This window comes from Sebastes fasciatus, chromosome 9 (assembly GCF_043250625.1).
Source record: "Sebastes fasciatus isolate fSebFas1 chromosome 9, fSebFas1.pri, whole genome shotgun sequence".
In the NCBI taxonomy this organism is placed as follows: domain Eukaryota; kingdom Metazoa; phylum Chordata; class Actinopteri; order Perciformes; family Sebastidae; genus Sebastes; species Sebastes fasciatus.
This window is the reverse complement of record NC_133803.1, coordinates 11,799,966-11,823,767: the sequence shown is the minus strand read 5'-3', so window position 1 is coordinate 11,823,767 and position 23,802 is coordinate 11,799,966. Positions and strand designations below refer to the sequence as shown.

The 23,802-nt window shown below is 40.3% G+C and overlaps 1 protein-coding gene across 4 annotated transcripts in view; it reads right to left on the bottom strand.

The window, feature by feature from the left end:
• The window catches only part of LOC141773910 (protocadherin-15-like), a 316,265-nt gene that overhangs the window by 185,512 nt on the left and 106,951 nt on the right, over window positions 1-23,802 (bottom strand). For 3 of the 4 annotated variants that reach the window (XM_074646072.1, XM_074646070.1, XM_074646069.1), the window contains 2 exons: window positions 17,139-17,153; window positions 15,098-15,163 (listed from right to left, as the gene is read on the bottom strand). In XM_074646072.1, the coding sequence (XP_074502173.1) occupies window positions 15,098-15,163; window positions 17,139-17,153 (81 nt within the window). The remainder of the gene's footprint in view (window positions 1-15,097; window positions 15,164-17,138; window positions 17,154-23,802) is intronic. The other variant, XM_074646071.1, reaches the window with a different exon arrangement.

The following is a 23,802-nucleotide window of genomic DNA, read 5'->3' as shown; positions in this document are numbered from 1 at the left end:
TAAGGCTGTCCTTATGCATAGCAGGGCCTCGAGCTAAACATCGGCATGCAAATTTCTCACATTTCTCAAGACAATGCCCACATGCTGGTGTTTATATAGGTAATGTTTACCATGCTCATCATTTTGTTAGCATGGTAACATTTTGATAATTAGCAGAAACACAAATTACAGCTGAGGCTGATGGGGATGTCATCATATTTGCATGTATTTGGTCATAAACCAAATTATGGTAAGTGAAAATTTGACCTGATGATATGAAAAAGTTAAGTTAAAGTTAAAGTTAAGGAAAAAGTTAAGGTATCACAAAAAGACTCATCCTGAGGTGGCCATGAATGTGGACTAATTACATGGCAATCCATCCAATAGTTTTTGCATTTCACCCGAAACCACAAATGCCAACCTCAAGTAGTAGGATTCATCATGTGGGAACCATCTCTGTCTAGTAGAAGTAAAAGATTTTTTGCAAATCCATCTTGTAGATGTAAAGATATTTCACTGAATAAGTGAAATTGTTGAACTGCTGGTGCTGCCGGATGAAAAGTTAGGGTATCCCCATTAGGCTTCATCCTCTTGAGACTACAAAGGCCTGTAGAAAATGCTATTGCAATCCAGCCGATGGTTGTTGAGATATTTCAGTTTAGAAAGTGGTGGACCAAACAGCCGATGGACTTTGTCATCCCTAGTGCCAAGTAGGGGTGTAAGAAAATATCCATACACATGAGTATCGCAATATTATGTTTTGCAATACTGTATCGATGTCCAAAACACTGTATTGATTTTTAATTAACCTCTTAAAAATCTACCAGCCGGCCAGCAGACCCGGCCGCTATTCTGTCTGAGATTGTCCATCCATCCATCCATCCATCTGCAACCGCTTATCCCGTTAGGGGTCGCGGGGGGGCTGGAGCCGATCCCAGCCAACATTGGGCGAAGGCAGGGTACACCCTGGACAGGTCGCCAGTCCATCGCAGGGCTGACACATAGAGACAGACAACCATTCACGCTCACACTCACACCTACGGGCAATTTAGAGTCCACAATTAACCTAACCTGCATGTCTTTGGACTGTGGGAGGAAACCGGAGTACCCGGAGAAAACCCACGCTAACACGGGGAGAACATGCAAACTCCACACAGAAGGGTCCCAAGCCGGATTCGAACCTGCAACCCTCTAGCTGTGAGGCGCCAGTGCTAACCACTGCACCACCGTGCAGTCTGAGATTGTAGGGGGCACAATTTTAAAGCTAGAGTGAAGGTACTGGCAGCTTATGAAACTAGAAAACTTTAGGAATTCATTGGTACCAACCATGTCATACTAGCTTGTTGCGAAGAAGGTTAAATAACACCCAAAAATGATGCTACATTTTGGTGAGGAAAAACTGGCATGGCCATTTTCAATCCCCTCAATATATGTGAATGAAAATGGGTTCAATATGGGTATCTACAAGTCTCCCCTTTGCAGACATGCCCGCTTTATGCTCATCCCATGCAGTTTGAGTCAAAAACCATGCGGTTTTGTGCATGCTGGACAAATGTGTTCATTTCACCTATTCTAAATTGGTGTAATATTTATGCATGGGGTCCCTAAACAGTCTTGCACAGAATTGCATAAATTGGGTATCACTGGAAAGCTGAAACTCTTGTGGATCCATTGAGTCCAATTGTACTCAAGTGTAATGATGTTAGTCCAAATAGTAGCCATTTCAGTGTGACTTTTTTTTTTAACTCAGATTTCATGCATATAGTGGTGTGTCTTTATATTATGACAGTTTTCCTAAAATTAGATTTTAAAAAATCCAGATTCTTGCCAATACACATACATAGTGCCAAGATGCGTCAACAGCAGTCAGCAAACTCCTACAGCCATTCCACATTCATTTTAAAGGTCAAGTAGGCACGGTAGATTTGGATTTTGTGTTGTTGCTGTGGACCAATTGAGGAACGGAGGCAGCTGTTGCTCAGGAGGTACAGTAGTTTGTTGAGTAAAAGCAGGGTTAGTGGGTTAATCCTTGAATTACTCAACAAATCTGAAATTGCTCCTAGGGTGTGAACGGGTGAATCAGAATCAAACTGTAAAGCGCTTTGTCCTACAAAGATTGAGAAGCAAAATATAAGTGCAGTCCATTTGCCATCACCATTGTACAACCATGATGACTGGGAGAGATGCACGACTCAATCTCCACAGCAGCATTTCTATTGTTGAACAGCACACATTGTATTGTGCTTGCAAATTTGTACTGCTTGAAAATGAGCTCCTTGTCACGAAATTTTAATGACCAATCATTTTAATGTCTGTTCAGTCTAATGTGAGGATTAAACTAATCCGCGATCACATTACAATATGCTGGAAATTAATTAGTGAATGCTCCATATCTTATTAACAGAGGGATGTTATTAAAAAATTATCAGCTGACAAAACAACAACAATACAGACAGCTTTCAGATGTGTTTTCTTTTAAAAGTGATGCAAATATTTCCCTTTTTTTTTTGTATTTCTTTTGTTAAAATAAGCCTTGAAAAAGAAAATGTTTGTGAGCACACACACAAACATATGTACAGTGTATGTGCTGCCCTACAATGGAAAAAAAAAATCAATGATTACCTTCATTCAATATACCGCAAAAAAACATGAAATGAGTAGTGGTAAAATGCAGAATATGCAATCAATATTTCATAAGGAGGGACCATCACAGAGCAAAAACCTCGGGCCTTTCTCTTGACAACGAGCTGCGTGCGACTCCAAAGACTCAAGGAGGTTTTGATTAACCTTAATTTCATTGCACTGTTAACAGTTATGAGCCAGAAAATGCCAGCATCATTAAAATCGCCCCAAGCATCATTATGGTGTGCACAAACTTGGCATCATTGTTTCAGTGGAGCAGCTCCAGGATCTCTCTACTGATGATGCCATCAATACAGTGCTGGCTCTGCAGCTTTGGGGGAGAAAAACTCATTGAATGTCAAGCGAGTTACAACATAAAAGGTTAATTTTCGGTTTAAAAATCGCACTTAATCACATAATCAGTTTACAATTTTCAATGTTTTGCATATTTGTGGAGCAGATTATATCGTGGTGTTGCTCATGCGGAGGAGGGAGCAAGTGTGCGTGTAAATCCAGGCAAAGATACTAACAGCCTAACAGTGTGCAGACCTCCTTTGTGCGTTGCTCATGCAGAGGCCAACGCGTTACTTTTTACGTGCTGCAGTGATCTCCACAGTGTGGAAAACTATCACTCCGCTCTATAGTCTCTTCACGTACAGACATACAGTAGGGGGGAGATGCTGCAGTGAAAGAACGCAGGGATTCCCTTAGAGAGATGTGAATAAAAAAAAACACATATTCTATGATGACACCATTAATCTAAACTGACAATCCCACCATATTCTGGTGAATAATGCAAAGAGGGCTGTGTGCTCACACCAGGACCAGCACTCATAAAAAGGGCATTTTATTTCTCTCAGCTTTAAAAGAAAAAAATCTGGTGATGGAAAACATAATAGTTTGGCTGAATTTAGTGCAGACCATTTACTTAACATTTATTTTCTCTGATCATGCATGAAGTAAACACATTAAATTAGATTAAGCAATTTGACTCAGAGATTATCTGCATCTCATAGAGACTGAGCATTTTACATTGATATTTAAACCAGTGAATCCAAGTATGTTTATGCAAATAATGTTACAGTGCAACGTAACACATGAAAGGCCTGTTTTATAGCTTAATCAGGATAAGCACAAAATGATTTACAACAGGAACAGAGAGTAATTATGCTGACCGTTTATCTCCACGATATTCTATAATTGCGGTCTTTATTTGCACATCAAACATTAAAATATGTTCTCCACTTCTAAAGAAAAACAATAGCATTAACACGTCTAGTGGACTAATTATGGCCAAGTAGACGGGAGAGTACAGGCTGTTGCCGGCCACTTTAAATCTGTTTAACAAAGACCTTCAGCATCTGGAAACAAGACAGAGTTTACCATAAATTACGTTGTAATAAATAATGGCTTGTTAGATGCATAAACTACACAAAAATATAGATGTTGTACTGAGGTAGTCACAATCTTCTATAGTGTATAATTGAATCTCACTGCGTGCCCCGCCCTCCCGTTTTGCTCTCTAATCCCCAAGGACCAGGTGCTGTGCACTAATCCTGCCTTTCAGCTACGCTCTAATTATATATTGATGACCTAGCAATCATCACAACTGGACGTGATCATAGCATTGAGACCAGTGTGTGTGCGTGAGTGTGTGTGTGTGTGTTAAACAAAGAATAGAGAACAGAGAGACCGTGTTCAAACCCTAACCAGACATCTGCAAAGAATTATAAAAAAACTGTCCCTACTCACGTATCACTCACTCACAACCACACACTGTTACGGCACATGAACAAAAACATCACAAACACACTTTGCAAATGCATGAATGCATGTGCACACCGCATACCGCACACAGCAGTGTTCGTTTTGTTTGAGTAACAGATTCGCAGCTCCACAACATCAAATTGGCCACTTGGGTAGCTCCAGCTAGATTTGCCCAGATGTTTCCTCTCCTGCTAAATTTTAATTATTAGATAGAACAGGAATGTCCAAAGTCCTGATCGGCAAAATTAAAGTGGAATATATTTGTTCGCTTTATAAAATGGAAGCTGTTTAAGATCGACCCGCTGACCAAACCGAATGCACTGAATCAGATATTAGATATAATATGTCTTTTAGGATTTTTTTTTTCGTTCAATGTCAACTACTTTGAGGTGAGAAAAAGACCATTCAGCTCTGAGACACAATGCAACACCTGGACTCGGGAGTCAAGGGTTTGGTTAAGGGGCTATAATCATGACTAAGAGTCATGGAATTGCACTTGCACAGGTCTCCACCAAGGTAATAGCTGCTCTTTTTGTATGGAAAACCACTCCCAAACATACTGTAATTCAGCCCATCATTTAAAATAATAAGAATTCATTAATAAACAAATTAAAAGAAAGGAAAAATAAAAACAAAAAATTTAAAAAAAGAGAAAAGGGGGGGTTAATTATTAAACATTTTAAGGTTTGGAAATCAGTAGTAGTTGATTATTGCCATTTCCAAACAGGTTAAAATTAGGAAAGAGGTCAAGGGCCAGATTAAAATGAGAGGGCCTTAGCACCCAACTATTGCAGTCTCCAAACAGATTAAGATTAGGATAGAGGTCTATAGGGTCAGATTATGGTTAAGTGCTATGGTTGGGGTAAGAACAGGCTAGGTGGGGGTTAAGTAAGGGATAATGACTGACGAGGTATCCATTAAAAGGAATTAATGGTCAACAGGGAAGCCAGAACCATCGACATGTAACGTCCACGAAGTCCAGTAATTCCTGATTATCTGACACATCGAAGGGCATTATCCTGCTTATACCATGGTCACTTGCCAAAGAAAAAAAAGAAAATTGACAATTAGTTCATGTTTTCATGCTTTTTGCAACTAAAATCTAAAGTTTATCACAAGCCCTCCCTGTTTCCCAGACAACACCTGGGGTTTGCTAATTGCTATCTGAAACAATCATCACCATCCCATAAAGTTCCTATGCAATGGAAATGTTCACTACTCCAGTAGTTAGGATGAACCTTAGCTAAAACTTGGCAACGGGAGATATTTCTAGTCCGCTCAGCTCATAGAACGCTTTGGCTCAGCTATGAGCCAGAAAGCTAACGTTATGCTAGCAAGATTCAAAGACAATAACATTGCGTACGGTTAACAAAAAGTAAATATAATTTGACAGTATGTTTAACAACAAGACTAGCTATTCAGCCATGTCTCTGTCCTAGAATCAATGTCGAGAGTTTTACGAACAAATGAGAGGCCATGTGTACTGTCGGCCGCAGCCTGAATTAGCGAGTTGAATAGCAGATGGGATTTGAGATGATCGCTTATGTAATCAGTAAGTCAAGATGGGTGGTGTAAACTTAATTCTTTGAGCTTGTGTATTACAGTCGCCACCCTGTGGAGTTCGGAGGATGAGGCCCTGAAGGACTAACGTTAGACTCAGTGTTGGAAATATGATAATCTGATTCTTTTATAGCCAGCGAATTAATTTAGGACGGTGAACAGTTTCACTCTCATTAGTATTATCAGGAATTAATGGACACGCTAAAGCCAATCAGAATTGAGTATTCACCCAGACCATGGTATAAGGGTTTGTACACTACTGCCTGCACACTGGCACTGAATATTGGGACTGGCCTATAGGGCTGGGCAATATATAGCATTAAAAGCATAATTAGAATTTTCATTTTTGCATGATGTGGAAAATATCTGCATCATAAAAATCAAGTGATTACAATGTGCACAAAAGGTTATTTTCAGTCCAAAAAATGAAGTATATTATATATATTATTACTCGCTTGCTGTCTTGAGTTGTAAATCCGCTGCAGGCAAATGTCAACAAAACATAAAGGAGCAGGTTAATTACTGAGCAGACTTTCAGTTTCTAACTGCAACTCTGTGGGTTTTGGCCAGGCCTAAATCGAACACAGGTCATGTACTGCAGAATGTGATCATCAATTCATCACCACTTTGTACCCACGTCTTGGAAGTATCCATTCAGTGTACAGCAGTAGAACAGTAAAGTGCATATATCCATTTATAATGAACAGGCAGGAGTAATGACAGGCATTTCACTACACAAAATGAGTTTTTAATATAATACTGATACATACAAGTCTGCAGAAAATGGATTAAAGAAGAAGCATTGTTATGGAAACCACAATGAATGCCTTGGGGCTGCTGCGAGTAACACGCATAACTTTTTTTGTGTGTATTCATGATTTTACAGTGAGATATTAATAACCACATCCTAAAAGTAGCACAGATAATATACTGTATTTGAATAGCAGAAGTTTGATTTGTTATTTTAATATTTAAGTGATGATATTGGATGTAAGGGAATTTTTTTAATCTAGGTTCTTGCCTGACAATTATATTCGACTCAAAAGCAGCTAGGTGGCCAACAGTTAAGAGTTAACAGTGTTTACTTTTGGCAAACGATGGAGCAATATGCCTTGTACAGGGATCAAGACTTTTTCACCCCACTTGGCAAAAAGGTTACAAATTATGCCCTTGCTATTTGTACAGGGCCTCACTGAAAGCACCATACATCAATTTGCTCCCCTGCTGACAACTAGTATTGTTTTAAACCAGTGGACTTCAAAACTATGGGTGTTCAGAGATTCATCATAGTAAGGCACAGCGCTACATGATTGGGGGTGTCTAACTGGAGTGTTAGCCCACTATTGGGTTAACCTCGGAGGAAATGTTACTGCCTTCCAGGTGCAACTAATGGAATACAAATTACAGACTTCTGTAGGTCTGAGGAAGTTCAGTTTTAATGAGGAAAACTGCCCGTAAATTTGACTAACACATTCAATTTCTAGCCAGTGCGTTTATCCTTAAAGGTGCATCGTGTGGGATCTGGCGGCATATAGTGATGAGGTTGCAGATACAACGAACTGAAACTTCTCCCGTGTGCCGAGTATGAAGGAGAACTACGGCGTCCAGCGTGAAAACGCGAATGGGCCTATCTAGAGCCAGTGTTTGGTTTGTCTGTTCTGGGCTACTGTAGAGACGGCTCTGTGAAGAGCAACCGCTCCGTATGTAGATATAAACGGCTCATTCTAAGGTAACAAAACAAAACAATTCGTATTTTCAGGTGAACATCACTAAATAAAATTCATATTATATTCCATTTCTGCCAATAGTCCTCCCTAAATGTTACACATTGTTCCTTTAAATTGTGCCCATTGCCCAAAAAAGGTACTTTTAGATTCTGATTTAATATCCACTGTCCGAAAGAAGCATTACACATTTCTCAGGATATTATTCACTTTCCATATTTTACTGTATGTCAGGGGTTCTCAAACTTTTTTGGGACCAGGGACCCCTTACAGGGGAGAACATTTTCCAAGGACACCCTCATAATCGTAACACCGATCAAGCATGCTTACCAACATTTGTATTCTTATGCCATTGGAGCTATTTGTATTCTAAAACTTTTCAACTTAAATACTTTAGACCTGTTTCATAGTGAGAACAGAAACGCATATCAATTTGAATAATGTTAACACCACTTATATACTATAACAGAAGGTAATTTTATTCAAATCACATTTAGAATCAACTTGACAGCATTCATACTTTTCAAGTAATTGATCTTAAAAGCTTCTGGAAAAAAGACATAGTCCTAATGTAGACATTTAAACTTACCAGTCTAAAGCTGACTTTCAGCAAGTGCTTCAACTTAAAAATAATTAACTTATTGCTTTGTGTCAAAATCAGTTTCCATTGGCCAAAAGCTAACGTGGGTGGGAGTAATGGACACAATATGGTCCCCATCTGTAGATATGAACTCTTTAATGAAACAGCACAATTTTATAATTCCTAGTAAAGTATTTTGCGGACCCCTTGACAGAGTGCCACGGACCAGACTTTGAGAATCACTGTTTTAAGGGTTAGGGGTCTCTAAAGGGGCATTAAAATGAATCATGTATCATATAGTGCGCATGAACAGACAACATCGAGCTCCTACATTAAGCTAAATGTGTCTTGAAATATAGGCAAACGAATATAGAAAGAAGTAGACATAAAGACAGACTACAAACAGACTAATGACACAACGTGTGAATGTAAAGGAATGAAGCAACAGAGAGCATGGTCGAACTAATGACAAGCTCGGTGGAGAGAAACAGTGTGAGGGATTGAATTAACTTTAAGGGGAGAAGCTAATGAGTCCATGGTGGCTGAGAAAAACACTCACATAGGCTGGCTCATCTCATTAATTGTTTAAAGCCGCTAACACATTTAACACCTTCTAGACCTGCCTCCAAGCCCTTCAATACTGGAGGCATAACCAGTAAACACAGGGCCTGGTATTTAGCTCAGGGAGGAAAGCCTGCACCACTCTAGGAGAGACCTTTAAACAGACTGCATGGTATTTAGCATCTACACGCTACTATTTTTTCTGTTTGCCATAATTTCAGCTTCAATCCATCTTTTAATGCCGTGTCAAGGCTGCTCTGTGGCCAGTTGTCTTTGGGTCTAAAAACAGAAGCATAGAGTGTAGACACCACATACGAATGAGGGCGATGAAAGCAAGGGGGTTGACAATAGACCAGAGAAAACAGCTGAAACACAGCAGTTTTAAGTTGCTCTCTTTGTTCCGTCTTCATACAGACTCCGGAGCAGTTGTCACTTCACTTTTCTATCAGACGAGCTTTGTGAGGTTGACTTTGGTGCAAGTTCAGAGATGAGCATGAGGAGGCAGAGACGAGACAAGGATATTGTTTCCTTCCAAAAGGAGCGTTCTATCCATCACATGAATGATTGGTCGGAGTACTTGTAGGCAACAAAAAGGGCAGAAAGTGATGGAAGGGTAAGGAGTGCTTGGTGTTGGAGTGCCACTCTCAGACAAAGTCTGAATTTTCACCACTATCTAATTGAAAAAAATTGTACTATTTCTTTTTTAGGGCCTAACTTAAAGGGGAACACCACCCAAATTTAGAATTCCAATATTTTATTTCCATGGGCTAGTAAAGTTCAATCAATATTTGTGAACATGAGCTCCTCTCTCTCAAAGCCAGAAACCAGAGAAGTAAGTCTTAAACTTGTGAAGTCACAGGGTATAAATTCTGCAGCTGCTCCATAGACAATGAATGGGAGACTGATTTTGTGGACCCACAGAATGTTTTTTCTTTTTTATACCCAAAAGTGCAGGGCGTTTTCATATTAGGTACGATTGATTCGTACTGTGCCCGAGTACAATTGCCCCCCCCCCTCTCCACTCCCCCGCCACTCAGCTTTCACATTAGTAAAGTTGTTCCATACCCGAGTACACTTGCGTCATCATCCACATGTATTTGTTCATGTTGAAATCAGCTGATCTAGTGGCGGAGCATCGTAAAAAACACTTCATTCAAACTCAAAAGAAACCAAATAAAACTTGTCGTTAGTCTTTCCACCAATCACCAACTCACATGCTGCGCCCATACAGATTTCGGAGGAGACCGGCGCCGTTGAAAAAAGCCTGCCCTTTCAAAACTACTAGCTGACTGCTAACGTTCGAGTTACCTAGCAGTCCACTTCTGTTTTTTGGTACAGTTGGCTTTCACAGACTTTACACCCTATGGCCCTGTTCAGACCTGGTATTAACATGCGTCCTCAGTGATCAGATCACAAGTGGACAGCTTTAAGTACGTCTGTTCACACCTGGCATTAAAATGCGTCTCCACATGTGTCTTCAGTGGCCACATGTGATCCAATCTCACTTCCCCGCTCTATATGCAAATAAACACGTAGTAAACACACGGCTAATACAGCAGCCGTTGTGACTTAATGTCAGTAGTAATATCCTACATATTCATTAATTCTGGTACATCATATTAACATCAAAATAAAAGATTATTGTACCGGCGGTCCCCGGGGACCTCCGCGCCACCGCTGCTTTTGCCAGACAACAGCGGGGTACAGCGCTCCAGAGAGCCGGGGAGGAGAGAGAGCAGGCGGGCGGGCGGGCGGTCGGGTATCAGCTCCGCACAAAGCAGCGGAACAAAAACACCGACACATCTCCGACAGTGTGATAATAATGCACATTGCGTGCCTAGTGTACATACAGTAGAGCACAGAGGCCGTTTCCTGGCTGACAAGCGCCGTGTCTGCCTGTTTATTCACCTGTTTATTCACCTGAGGGGCACGGTGATCCCAGCTGAACATCAGATGAGTAAACAGTCCTTAATGTGGCCGGGACGCATTTGCGTACACACTGCTAAAAGAATGTGGTCATATGTGGCCCAGACCACCTCTGAATGTGGTCTGAAAGATCCGATCTCAATGCGTCCTCAATGCGTCTTGAGTGTGTTCACACTTGTACTTAAAGCTGTCCACTTGTGATCCAATCACTGAGGACGCATGTTAATACCAGGCCTATGACATCACAAGTTCGAGTTTTAGCACTCTAGTTTTTGGATTTGGGAGAGTTGTTCATGTTTACTAATATTTTTTGGACTGTCCCATGAATTTTGAAAATGGACGTAGTTCCCCTTTAACTGGACTTAAATTACCATCAAATAATCTCCACACCTCTCATGTGGTGAGAGACACGCAAGCTGATATTTTGCCTCTGTCTACGCCGCACTACTCAATATGTCACAATGTTAACAGCTTGTGGTGCTAACAGGAAGTTGTTTTTATCCTTCTTCTACACGACTTTAAGACGGGTGATGACTGTAGCCTTAAGGGGAGGCTTATAATTAATCACTTGTCACAACAATTACAGTTAAGTCCACTGTAGGTATATCGCAGCTGCTATAGGTTGATGCTGGACGACCTCTGCCCAGGCCAGTACTTGCACTAAGAACAAATCAAACAGTTTCATACATCTATTTAATTCCCATGTTGATGAGAATATATATATTCAAGCTCATCTGTGGAGAAAAAACGCGTAACTCCTGCTCTAAGTTAGTGAGTTAATGTGCCAAATCAAAGGTGCAATAACCAAAGGGATTCCTCTACCACTAGTGAATAGGTTTGTTTTCCCATGAAACCACTTGTTGTGGGGTAATGTTTAAGGTCAAGCATGCATTGTAGTGACTGATTACTTGCATCATCAGCCTGTGGAGGATTTTTACTTTGATTGCCTCGTTCAAGTGGTTGTCAGCATTCCTCGAGATGCAATGATTTATCAGCATTTAGAGTGAATCCACCTTGGCAGATACACCACAAAAAGGAATGCTAAATCGAATCCCTTTTTAATAAAGCCCTTCAGCAACACTCCTTTCTGATTTCCTATAAGCTGTTGCTCAGTATGCGGAGGGTTAAGAGGATCCTCACACGCTTCGGGCAACAGTTGTTACAAATCATGAATTTGCAGAGACAAGATAAAAGCTAGGAGACGGCACGCTCATTTACGAACACACTGATTATTTCCCACTGCTGCGGTAGGAAGTTTTCCATCAATGAGAAGATAACCCCCTCCCCCCCCCTTTCCCCTCTCCTCATATCCAACTGCCCCAATCCTATGAGATAAAAATCTCTTCAATCTGATTAACTGCTTTTGGATTTAGCTCATAGGCTGAATAGGCATTGGAGCCTATAGAAACAGGCTTTGTCTTCCTGTCTTCCCAATAGAGAGCTACTCTGAAAGCGAGTTAGACTTTATGTGTTCTGTCTGGCACCTGTCAGTGGGTCTGCACAAGCAGCAGCTTGGATAAATTAAACATGTTACGCTTCATTTGAGCAACTGGGTTGCTTTCCCCTCGTGACTATCGGCTTCTTTAAAGTGAAAACCTTCAAGAATAAAACACAGCACGCTGAAATGAAAAAAGAAGGAGAAGCTAGAACCAAGAAAATGGGCTTATTTCACAATGTCTAAGCCAAGGTCTATTGTCTTAACAAAGTCAAATATGATTCCACCACACACGATCAATGAATGAGCAACTGTTGATAAAATAAATCGCCTTGACAATTGCATGTTTCTGAGCAACACTCCTCTTCCACAGGGAACCCTCCACTTTCTTGGCACTTCTGACTGATGTTAAATTTGCTCTTCTGAGAAAACAGGATTTTAAATGCATCTGACCTCGGCCAGACAAACAAAAGCCAGACAGACGGGTGATTATGTTGTTTGCTTTCCCATTCACTGACATGAATGAATATAAAGGCAAATGCTCAGAAAAGATGGAATCTTATTACGTGTCATTTGTATGGTTGCTGTGTGACAGAAGAGAAGAGATGGAACACATTTAGAAGGATAATTGCTTTGGTCAATAACGGCTGGTTGCCTGTTTTACATTCCATTATGGGGAGGATGGGCTCTGGGCCGTTTCATCACAGAGAGATAAATAAAAGGACGGTGGAGCCAGAAGAGACCCGTATCCCAGGTAAATGAGTGCTTTATGAGGAAGATTAGCGCAAATCCCTCACACACAGAGCATTGGCGCATGTGGGCCAAGGGAGGCTCTCGGATGCAGGCTTGGCTACCTCCATCTCGCACATTCCCCCGGCAATCGATCAAAAGCCCCAAATCACAGCTGCACACACAGAGAGGAAGGAGTAGGCTAGGTGACACAGTATGACAGCCGGAATTGGAGGCTATTGCATTGACGAATGGCGGCCTCATCTGACACAGAGCCACCCAATCATACTCGTGGGATACAAATATGCACATAAGGTGTATGCATTATGGTGCACACGCACAATTTCTCCTTCGCAAACCACCCACGAAGCGGTGCCCAGAGCACATATTGCAGGGAAATGGAGCATCTGTGGAATACTCTTCTGATTGTATAAACAAGCTCTGGATTCTATCTCCAGTCGGAACTGCTCATTAAACTCTATTAACCTGCAGTACTAATATCTGCAGGGAGAACTGAGTGAGACAAACACACACCTGCTCCATTTAGGGGAATGCATTTTTCATTTCTACAATGAACATATAGCTCCTCCCCGAGCAGAAGTCAGCACTCCTGATCACATACACACACACACACTTATATTCACACAGACAAACACACGCTCATCAGCAAAGAATGCAGATGGCAAGTGCTAAGCACTCATAGTAAAGAGGAAGGTGAGAGAGGAAAAGAGTAGAAAACCAGAAGGGGCTGAGAAGTGGGAGCAGGTGATGGATGGGAGATGGAAAGCCAACGCTCACGATTTATGTGCTCACACTGTACAGTCCAATCGTCAGCCACGACTTGAGTGCTCAGACTGTGTGCCCGTCGGCCTCTGCGGACTGTTGACGGTTGTCAATAAAGATTCATTTGAAAGCTCAGAGGCAGGTAAAGTTTGTTTGCTAGCAGAGGTCTGTACGGGTCACAATGCTAACAAGGCAGAGACGTGCTTATGGATTCTCAGGTGGCTAGGAAGATGTGGGCAGGATGGCTTGTCCATTTTGTAAGCTAGTTATGTGTTTTCAGTGTTTCATATGATGCCAGGAACATCATCAGGATTCATGCTAGATTAAAAACTGCGCCCGCTACAATTGCAAGTTGCGTTAAAGAAATTTGTGGGGTTAAAACAAATTTGCTTTAACGTGTTATTACCGTGTTAACTTTGACTGACCTAATTCTTACAATTCCAAGCCGACATATCAATAATTTAATTTTAAAGAACAATTTAATTTAAAGAATAATTGTAGATATCTACGATGAACATTGGCACTAGTAAGAATTGAACTGTTGATACCAACAATTGACGTTTCCATGAGTGAGAATAGAGTTGTAGATATCATTAATTAGAATTGTAACAAGTCAAAATTAAATTATAGATATCTGTAATTGAGTCTGAATAGAAGTCAATGGTAAAAGTTGAACAGTTGTAATTAAGTTACAGACATCTACAATAAACATTTCCACTAGTAAGAAATTAATTGCTGATATCAAGAATTACAATTTAAATAGTGAGAAATTAATTGTAGATGTAGTTAAATAAAATTGCTACTAGTCAAAATTACATTATGGATATTTTGGCTTGGAATTCTTACTAGTCAAAAAGCAATAGTTGATGATATCATCTTGACATCTACAATTGCTATTACCGCTACTGGTTAAATGTTAAAAGGGCTTGCTATAGTATGTCTGCTCTCTATGCATCAGCGATTCCTGTACTGCTGTAGCACAGGTGTACAGTAGAGGCAGCCTGCGTGGGGAGCACACAACACATTAATGGTGCCCCATGTCACATCTGTATGCCAAACACCATCTCTATGCACTCACATGCACACCACTGCTTTACCCAGGGAGAGCAAAACAAATATACATACCCAACAACAACTAGAATGTATTTATCTTTAATCTAAAATACAATCAAAACGAAAACCCAATATGTCTGACAAAACATCTCCCATAACCAACCTGCCCCAGGAGATCATCAGCTGAGTGACTGTACAACACCGTGCAGTCCCAATAGAGGAAGCATTATTATGCATTGCATCACTAAAGCAAGAGAAACAATCCCAACAGGGTAATCCAAGACACTTGAGTGAAGAATCATTTACCATGCAGGAATACACAATGAAGTGGAACAAACGTTAGTGAGGAGCGTAGATGGGCAATAGTTTGGTACATACCGTTGGGGCTCTCCTCATCAATGGTCACTATGGTTGCAGGGGGGCCGGGCCGGGACAGCTTACAATCTGCATACGCAAAAAGGAAAAAGCAAGTTAACATCGAAGAAAGCTCAATCCCTCTGTGCTATATTTGAATAATTTACTTTGTAACCCCAATAGTATATTGTGCTTCATGGCAGCTTATGAAAATGACTGCATATTGTGTTGAGTACAATACATTTCAGAGGGAGATATTATACTTTTGACTTCAGTACATTTATTTGACAGCTATAGTTTTTTTTTCCAGATTGAGATTTTGCATTTTAGTCAAAAGCATATCATAAGCTTATAAAATACAATGCATTGTTAAGATGAAACCAGTATTTTCCAACCTTTTTGGCTTGAGACAACACAAAACAATGTCTACTTGTGGATCCTTGTTACATTTGATGTTTATGATAATAGCAGTTCCACGAAAGACACATGTGCACTTTAAACTCCTAAGATAGTTTCATTAAAATTGCTGTTTGACGGTCCAAAAAATGAATTCAAATTTGTGTAGCGGAGCTTTGTTTTGCATCTTTCCTACCCCATTAATCCTGTCCCAACCCCAGATTTAGCTTGTGACCCACTGGGGCCAAAGCCCTAGGTTAAGCCCCGCTGGACCAAAGTACCTCATTTTATTAATAAAGTTCAAACTAGCTGCACCGCGACCAGCTTCACTACTTTGCTACTTAGAGTATGCACCGATGCATCTGTATTACAATTTTAATAATGTAATATATAACAGGGATGTTATGAGAACGGATACTTTGGAACCAAGTCGTTGCCAAAATTCTGAAATCATGATGGTACTCGTTTTACCGGGTATCAGGCCTTGAGACTAACGGTGTACTGTTGTTTGATAAAATTTCCCTGATAATGCTATATTGTGAACATAAAATCCGTGTTGAAATTGGCAGGAGGAGAGCTAGTAACGTTAGCTGTTAGCAGGCGGTGGGCATTGCCACAGCCCTGCTTGGCTAAATAACAGAGCTAACAGTTAACGTACGGAGGTTGCATTGAGTTACATTATGATGCTCTATGCAGTAAAAATTAGTATTGGGCAAAGGTAAATTATAACGTTATCCCGATGTGTTCAAATATAATAATTGCGAAATTAATTTTTTGGCGAGAAACTTGAGGCGGATCATCAGGGATTGATATTAAATTTGCAAAAATCAGTATGGATGTACATGGAATTTAATGTTTTGTGTTTGTTTTTTTAACGTGGTATTAAATTGGGTATCGAGAATTGCGTAATTGCACTGGTATTAGTATTGATTACTAAATATCTGGTATAGTGACATCCCTTAATAATGATGCATCAGTCACAGGGGCTGTTTTTCAGCAGAATGAGTACTTTTACTTTTGATACTTTAAGTACATTTTGCTGCTAATACTTCCATACAGTATAGTCTGAATATAGCCCACAGCAATGCTAGAACAATATTGAAAAAAAAAAACGAACCCTACAATCACTGACATTGTAAATATTTCATTGGTCTGTGGAAATGAAGCTCAGCATTTTGTTCAGCATCTTCCCGTCATGCCATAAGCTGTCACATTGACACATATTTTTATAGCAGGTGGCATCTGTGACTGTTACTACACAAACATCAACAGGAATGGACTGTAGGATAGTGACACCAGACAAACAGGGTGGTCAAAGCATGTGGCAACATCATGATCAGAGCACTGACGAGAGCGGCTTCACAGATGGAGGTCACAGCAGCTAGATGGTACGAGCACATGGGACACAGGTAATGGCAGCTTGACAGACAGCACCAGATGGGGCAGCAGGAGAGGTGGAGAGGAGGAGACAGGAGGAAGGGAGGTGTCTAGCGTGGAGGAATAGGCGCTGCGAGGCGACACGCTCTGCAGCTGATGTGAGGAAAGTTCAGGATTAAATGTCTTTCAACAGGGAAGAGAGAAAGGGGGAGATGGATGTAGAGGGAAATGGTGAAATATAAGAATTTAATGAACCAAAAGGAAAACAGACAACGAGTGGTTGTCCTCTTACCCTCGTACTGCCAGTCTGAAGGGGTCAGGGGTTAGTGGAGCCAGAGGGAAGCAGAGCAGAAGCATGGAAGAAAAGAAAAGTATGAAACAGTTGTTTGAGGAACAGCTCTGATGTTATAGGAAAGAAGAAAAAAGATCATTATAAAAAAAGAACAGATATTAGAAAGTAGGGAACAGAGAGGCAGTTTCATGAAAGATATTCTGTAAAAGCTTCTGCTAGAGAAATGGTGTATGTTAGTGAACCACACAGTTTTCACAAACATGGCCAGCCGATCGCCTCTTGGGTTATGGCTTCCAGTGTAAATATGACATCACATTCTTGTTGTAATCGGAGCGAGTCGAGGAAAACAACTAGGGAGGAGTCGGATGTCTTTCGCGTGGGAGAGGAGACTGTTGTATTAACCTTGTAAACAGACAAAATCATGCAGATTCACTAGAATCTCCTTCAGCTCACTTCAGTTGGGCCTCCGGCAGCGAGCAGCCTGGCGCGCGGTAAAGTATGGAAACACTTGGGGTTTCACACATTGACAGGAAAAGCAGAGCTAGACATCATAGCTAAAGCTGCATGCTAACTCTGTCACGGACAGGTAACGTTATTGTATCTTAACGTGCAGTCAAGTCAGCCGTCACTCTCATCTCCGTGGTCAAACGCTCGGCCGACGCTCCAACTGTAGAGCTCCCATATACTGACATTTATGTTAAATGCATTCAAACAGCACCGATGGAGCTGACCACGGATGGATAAAGAGAACGGAGCTTACGGGAGACGATCGTGGCGAAGTTAGCAGAAGTATACACACGTGACTATGTCCTGCTTTCAAAATAAGGTGTTAACAAAGGGAACTGTATGTGCAAAATACATGTATAGAAATAAGATTGATTGAATTATATTCACCAGAAGTATAAAACATCACGTCCCTTATAAATCAAAGAAAATACCACTAATTTGTGAGGGAAATGTCTTTATTCTTTGATTTTTGGTTTGCTGGAAATGTAATTCCTGACAATGACAGATATATTTGACTTTAGGACATCTCTGACTACATACATGTTGAAAAACAAACATTTTTACTGTATTAATTTAGATATTTTCAAATTAAAAGTCCCTAGAAGTGTATGATTACATTTTCCGCATGGTCTAGTGTTAAAAAAAGTTCACAAAAATCACAATAAATCGCAATGTTGAATCGCAATACTTAAAAATCACAATACATATCGAATCGGCCACCCAAGTATGGTGATAGTATCGAATCAGGAGATGGGTGAATCCCCCCAGCCATATTTAAAATGTCACACAGAACTGCAAATGCAAACTTCCTACAAGTGGATGCCTGCTGGATGTAAATCCATGAACACCAACTCTCACAAGAGTTTTACACAAGACGGATCCTTTCTAGCCATAACCCTTTTCTTGGTGCCAGTAGCTGCCGGCTGACATCACTCCACAAGAGAGGCAGTGGGTGGCATTACAAATACGAATCATTTAAAAAAAACTAAGAGACTTTCTCTCTGTAAATGAAGTGGTACCAAGTGTTCTGGAAAAGGAAAAAAAGAACGCGAGCCTCTTTCTTAAAATGGCTCTGCCTGCATCTTGACACATATTGAATCTCAAGCAGCTTGCTGTTAGGTGGTGTCCACTTACATTACATGTAATCAGAGATGGACAGAAGAAAAAGACACATGGTCAATGACACCACACCAACAGTCAGCGCTCTAGGGTTTCACACCCGCCTTCTGTTGCCTGACTTCACCTGTTGCCAGGTGCGTAATAGTGGATGGTTTTCTCATCAAATATGCATGCCCCTGAGCCTTCACTAATGTGGTGGTTTTGAAAGTGCATTTTAATCAGAGATAAAAACCGTAGGATGTGATGTTGCTGCATTTTTAATCACGGCTGCTTCTAAAGTGCAGATATACACACAATAATTAGCAATTAAATGGCAATGAAAACCTGAGGCAACGGCATGGAACATTTCATGCAAATCACTGACTACATTTTCATCTTCTTGTTTCTAATTCAAGTCAAGTGTCATGATCTGGACATTTTTTTTATAAAGTGTTTAAAAAAAGCAGAAATTCACATCCATGCAGCTAGGGATGCACCGATACCGGTATCGGATATCGGGCCGATACTGACTCAAATAGCTGGATCGGATATCGGTGACAATTGGGCCGATCTCAATTCAGTTCTGTGTTTATATACTATATACATTATATAATGGAATTGTAATTCCTGTATCAGTTTTGATCAATTTGTTGCTGCATTAAAAAAGGTTTACACTTGATTTGTAAAACTTGTTAATTTTGAAGATTTTTCACCAAGTTGTTGGTGTTTGATATATTATTTTAATATTAATTAACCATTCAATACATTTATATCTATGCATCTATTTTACAAAGTTAGGAAATAAATATTGAAGTCAAGCCTGATGTTTCTTTACACATAAATGAATGATCCTATTCACTTCCACACAGTGAGGCATACATCTTATTAATTAAACACTGGTATCGGATCGGTACTCTGTATCGGCCGATACCCAAGGACAGGTATTGATATCGGTATTAAAGTCAAATCGGTGCATCCCTGCATGAAGCGCATCTCGTCTTGCTCCATATGTGACTGGCTGTGTGAGAATCCTATGTCGGGGAAGCATACCCAACCTTTTTCTAATCTAAAATCCTCTGGGAATAAATTATGAACACATCACCACTCATCTTTCACTGCTAATTCCTAAGGTGTACTCGCTGTTCGTTTTAAGAGTTCTATGATTCTGTAGCAATTAGAAAACCTGTACCCGTCTGCTGAAGAAATAGCAGGATGAGGGTTTCCTTTAATAGCGACAAAATGAACAGAGCAAGTGGGTCACACCTCGCAATCGGAGACATAAACAACAAGCAACATCAAAATAAGTATGCAAATCTGCTCTGAGAGAATATACTCTGTGTGAAGTAAAAAGAGTGTGCACATGTGTGTGTGTGTGTGTGTATGTGTGTGTGTGTGTGTGGGATAAAAGTTACTTGCACTCATTTTGAGAAGCTTTTTAAGGGATCACAGACAGTCGGTTTTGTTAGTTTTGCATATGTGTGTTCAGGCACGAATGTGTGTGCGTGTGTGCGTGTGTGTGTGTGTGTGTGTGTGTGTGTGTGCCCTAGCACATGCAGTGTGCGTGTTTGTGTGTGTAGCTTGAAGTGGTAGTCGTGGCAGTAGAAGTGAGAGATGTGAAGAGCCTGCTTTGAAGACAAAAGGCAGAACCAAGCAGAGAAAAAGAATAGTGCCTCCATTTGCAGCGCTAACGGGCCTATATTGCGATCAGAGCGCAAACATATGTTGCACTGAGGAAGTGAGGCATTCACATACACATGCATGTGAATACAAACTCGAAGCAACACAGTCTGCTCAGTCACGTTTGCCATGAAATTCAAAATGATCCCAACCTTGCCAAATCTACACCTTTTGGCAGCGGGTGATATTTTCTAATGACATTCTACATCAAGCTTTGCTCCCATTAAGAAAGAAGCCTTCTACAATAATACTTCCCCATGGCTCTCTGGGTATACAAGGCGCTAAATAGTCTCATCAAATCTCCTGTACACCCCCCTCCTGCAGCACTCAAGCTAATAAGGCAGGATGAAACCTGCAGACCGCATACATACATATACTGTAACACACATGATTGGAAAACTACTTATAGATTAATCCACTTATCTAGAAGACCATGGCCAATCCTAATATGGAGATGGAAATATGGAGTATGTACACATGGAAGGCAGTTTTAATATGGAAAAATGGATAAAGAGCGTAACAAGTGTAAATATGAAATGAGATTTACCCTTCCTAATCTGCATAAACGAATGCTGAATCTATGTCATGAAGAAATGGGATGCAGTTGTTTAAACTGGTAACCAGTCAAAAACAATACGGAGCAGACGGGTGGGAGCTAGATGAAACACACGGTTGATCACACAGCTCAGGGAGAGAGGTATGCACCTGCATGGGGAGCTCAGTTACTTAACTGAGGTCTGTAGATTTTATACACATCTGTTCATCAGGCTCGGGGATGTGTGTGTTTTTTTTTTTACAGTAACCAGTTTTGGGAACAGATGCATGTGCCTCTTTTCTATTTTTTTTATTTTTTAGGTAAAATGTTATTGTGAATGGGCTGGGGAATTTCCGAGGTATCTTGTAGATATTTTATTGAAAAGAGTTGTAGACCTTGGTCTTGATACAAATCAATACCATTAGAAAAACAGAAGCTAAAGGTGGAACAGCATGTGTCAGTGGATGAAAGAAATGTTTCTTGAATGAGGAGCCTTTCAGTACATCCAGTATGTATTGTGGTGACTTAGTCATAAGAAATAAACAGTGGTTAACAACAGCCACTGAGTGGGCACCATCATGACCAAGGACGCAAAAATAGTTTTAGATGATGAAGACTGGAAGGCAGCTATACGAGAGCTGATACTTCAGTACAAAGTTGATGCCGAAATTCTGAAAACATGACGGTACTTGTTTTGTACAGTACCACAGGTACTGGCGGGGCTCAAGAAAAATGGCGTTTCGTCGTCCCGGGGACGATAGAAAATGTGTTTGGGACTCAGTAAACTCACTATTGACACACGCTATTTTTTCCCTGATAATGCTACTTTGCAAACAACAAATCTGTGTTGAAATCGGCAGGACCAGAGCTAGTTAACGTTAGCAGCACAGTCCTGCATGGAGCTAACAGGAACGGGAGGCCATTGATTTACATTATGATGCGTTCAGGCTCTCTTCAGTAAAATTTGTATTGGGTGAAGATCAAATCTGACGCTTTCATGATGTGTTCAAATGTAATCTTGTACGTAGTGTTTTTGGAGAGAAACTTGAATAAATATAGTTGCTTCAAGGAGATGTTTTCACGGCAATATAAAATAGATAATAGAGAGGGAATTATGACCTGTTTAACTGCCTAACAAAAAACAGTATGCAAACGGTAATAAAAGAGTCGATGTTGAAGTACATGGAACTTATCGTTTTACTTTTGTTTCTTACTGTGGTACTGAATTGGTATCGAGAATCATGGAATTTCACTGGTATTGGTATTGGCTAGTACATTTCTGGTATCGTGACATCCCTAATGGCAACATTTGGTCAAGCCAAAAGATGTATTGAATTCCACCTGCAACATTTCCAATCCCATTTTGTTGGATCACTGATGTCTGAGGATGCTTAAGAGATTTCACTACTGTATATTTCTGAAACTATTTCTATTTCTAACTATTTTTGTACATTTTGATGTCAGCAGTGTACTAATATGCAGTTTGCCTGGTTGCTAAACACCTCTAGCGTATTTACCAACAGAGGCTGACAGAGTTAATATGGACATGGGGGTGTAAATTAGTTTTAAGTGACCCTTCTCAACAGCGCCAGGCTTTTGCGTGACATTAAATGTAGGCCTACATATAATAGTGTGCAAACATTTGTAAAACAAGCAGAAAGTACCATTAACCGGAGAGGAAATAGCAGACTGAGTTGGGTTTCGCTTGCTGCCTCACAAGAGACTCCAAACTCTCCCCAACTATGAGGAAAAAAAGTTATTATTCTTGGCCAATATATCTCTATGATATTTATACATCCGCAAGATTAGATCAGGTGTTCAGCACATTCACCAACCAAATAGTTGAGGTAACAAAAAGTAAAGCCCAAATAATTAAGTCCAGACAGATAAGTAGACTGTTTGATGTTCATACTATATATTTTTCATTACCAAGGGAACCTAACTTCAAAGTCAATGATTTGATTCGACTTGTTTTTATCACACAGCAGGAGCATTTCAGGCTAACTTTAGTTTGTTGGCATGCTGCATCAAGTTAACTTCAAATGGAACAATTTAAAGCTGCGGTCCTGTTCTTATCTTCAACAAAGAAAGCAGACTCAATATTACATTTTGTACTGTATATTTCTCTGAGTTTTATGGCTGTAGTGGCTCTCTCTCCCAGTCCTCAGCTGATGCTCAACAGGCTTTGGTTCAATAAATCTCAGGAAACATTTCTTTTAACGACCTGATCTCTCTGTTCCACATGGAATGAGTACTGTGTAGGGGTGGGGTAGAGTCGTCAGGGATTTAAAAAGAGGGGAATCATGACAAATTCAACAAGCAGCATTCAATCGCTAATCAGGGCACTGTACACTTCAGAGGCCTAATCCAAAGACAATCACAATCGTCTAATTTTGACCTCGGGGTAATTTGCTCTCACCTAAAGAGATCGTCTCACTAATCAACCTAACAATGTTGGCTCGAAGCCGTAAAACTTCAATTACAAAATGATTACTGCTCGTCTCGCAGAGGAATCAGGTGAAAAAAACAAATGGGTGCAAGCAAGCTTCAATCAATTTGTAGAATGCCTGCGATGGAACAAATCAACAATTTTCCTTGCAAAACCATGACATTTGAAAAAAAAAAAAAAAAAGATAAGAGCTGAGCAGCAGAATTTATCAGACAATTCAAATAGAACAATGAAATGCTTGTTTAACATTTTCCCTTTTTAAATGCCAGCAACGCTTTAAACACTTGGGGACCTAACATACTCAGCCTTAAAATAACTCCTAATATACAAGATTTCAAAGAAATAGTGATAATGGCTAGCTGTCAAAGTTAACGCGATAACGCATTAATGCAAATTAG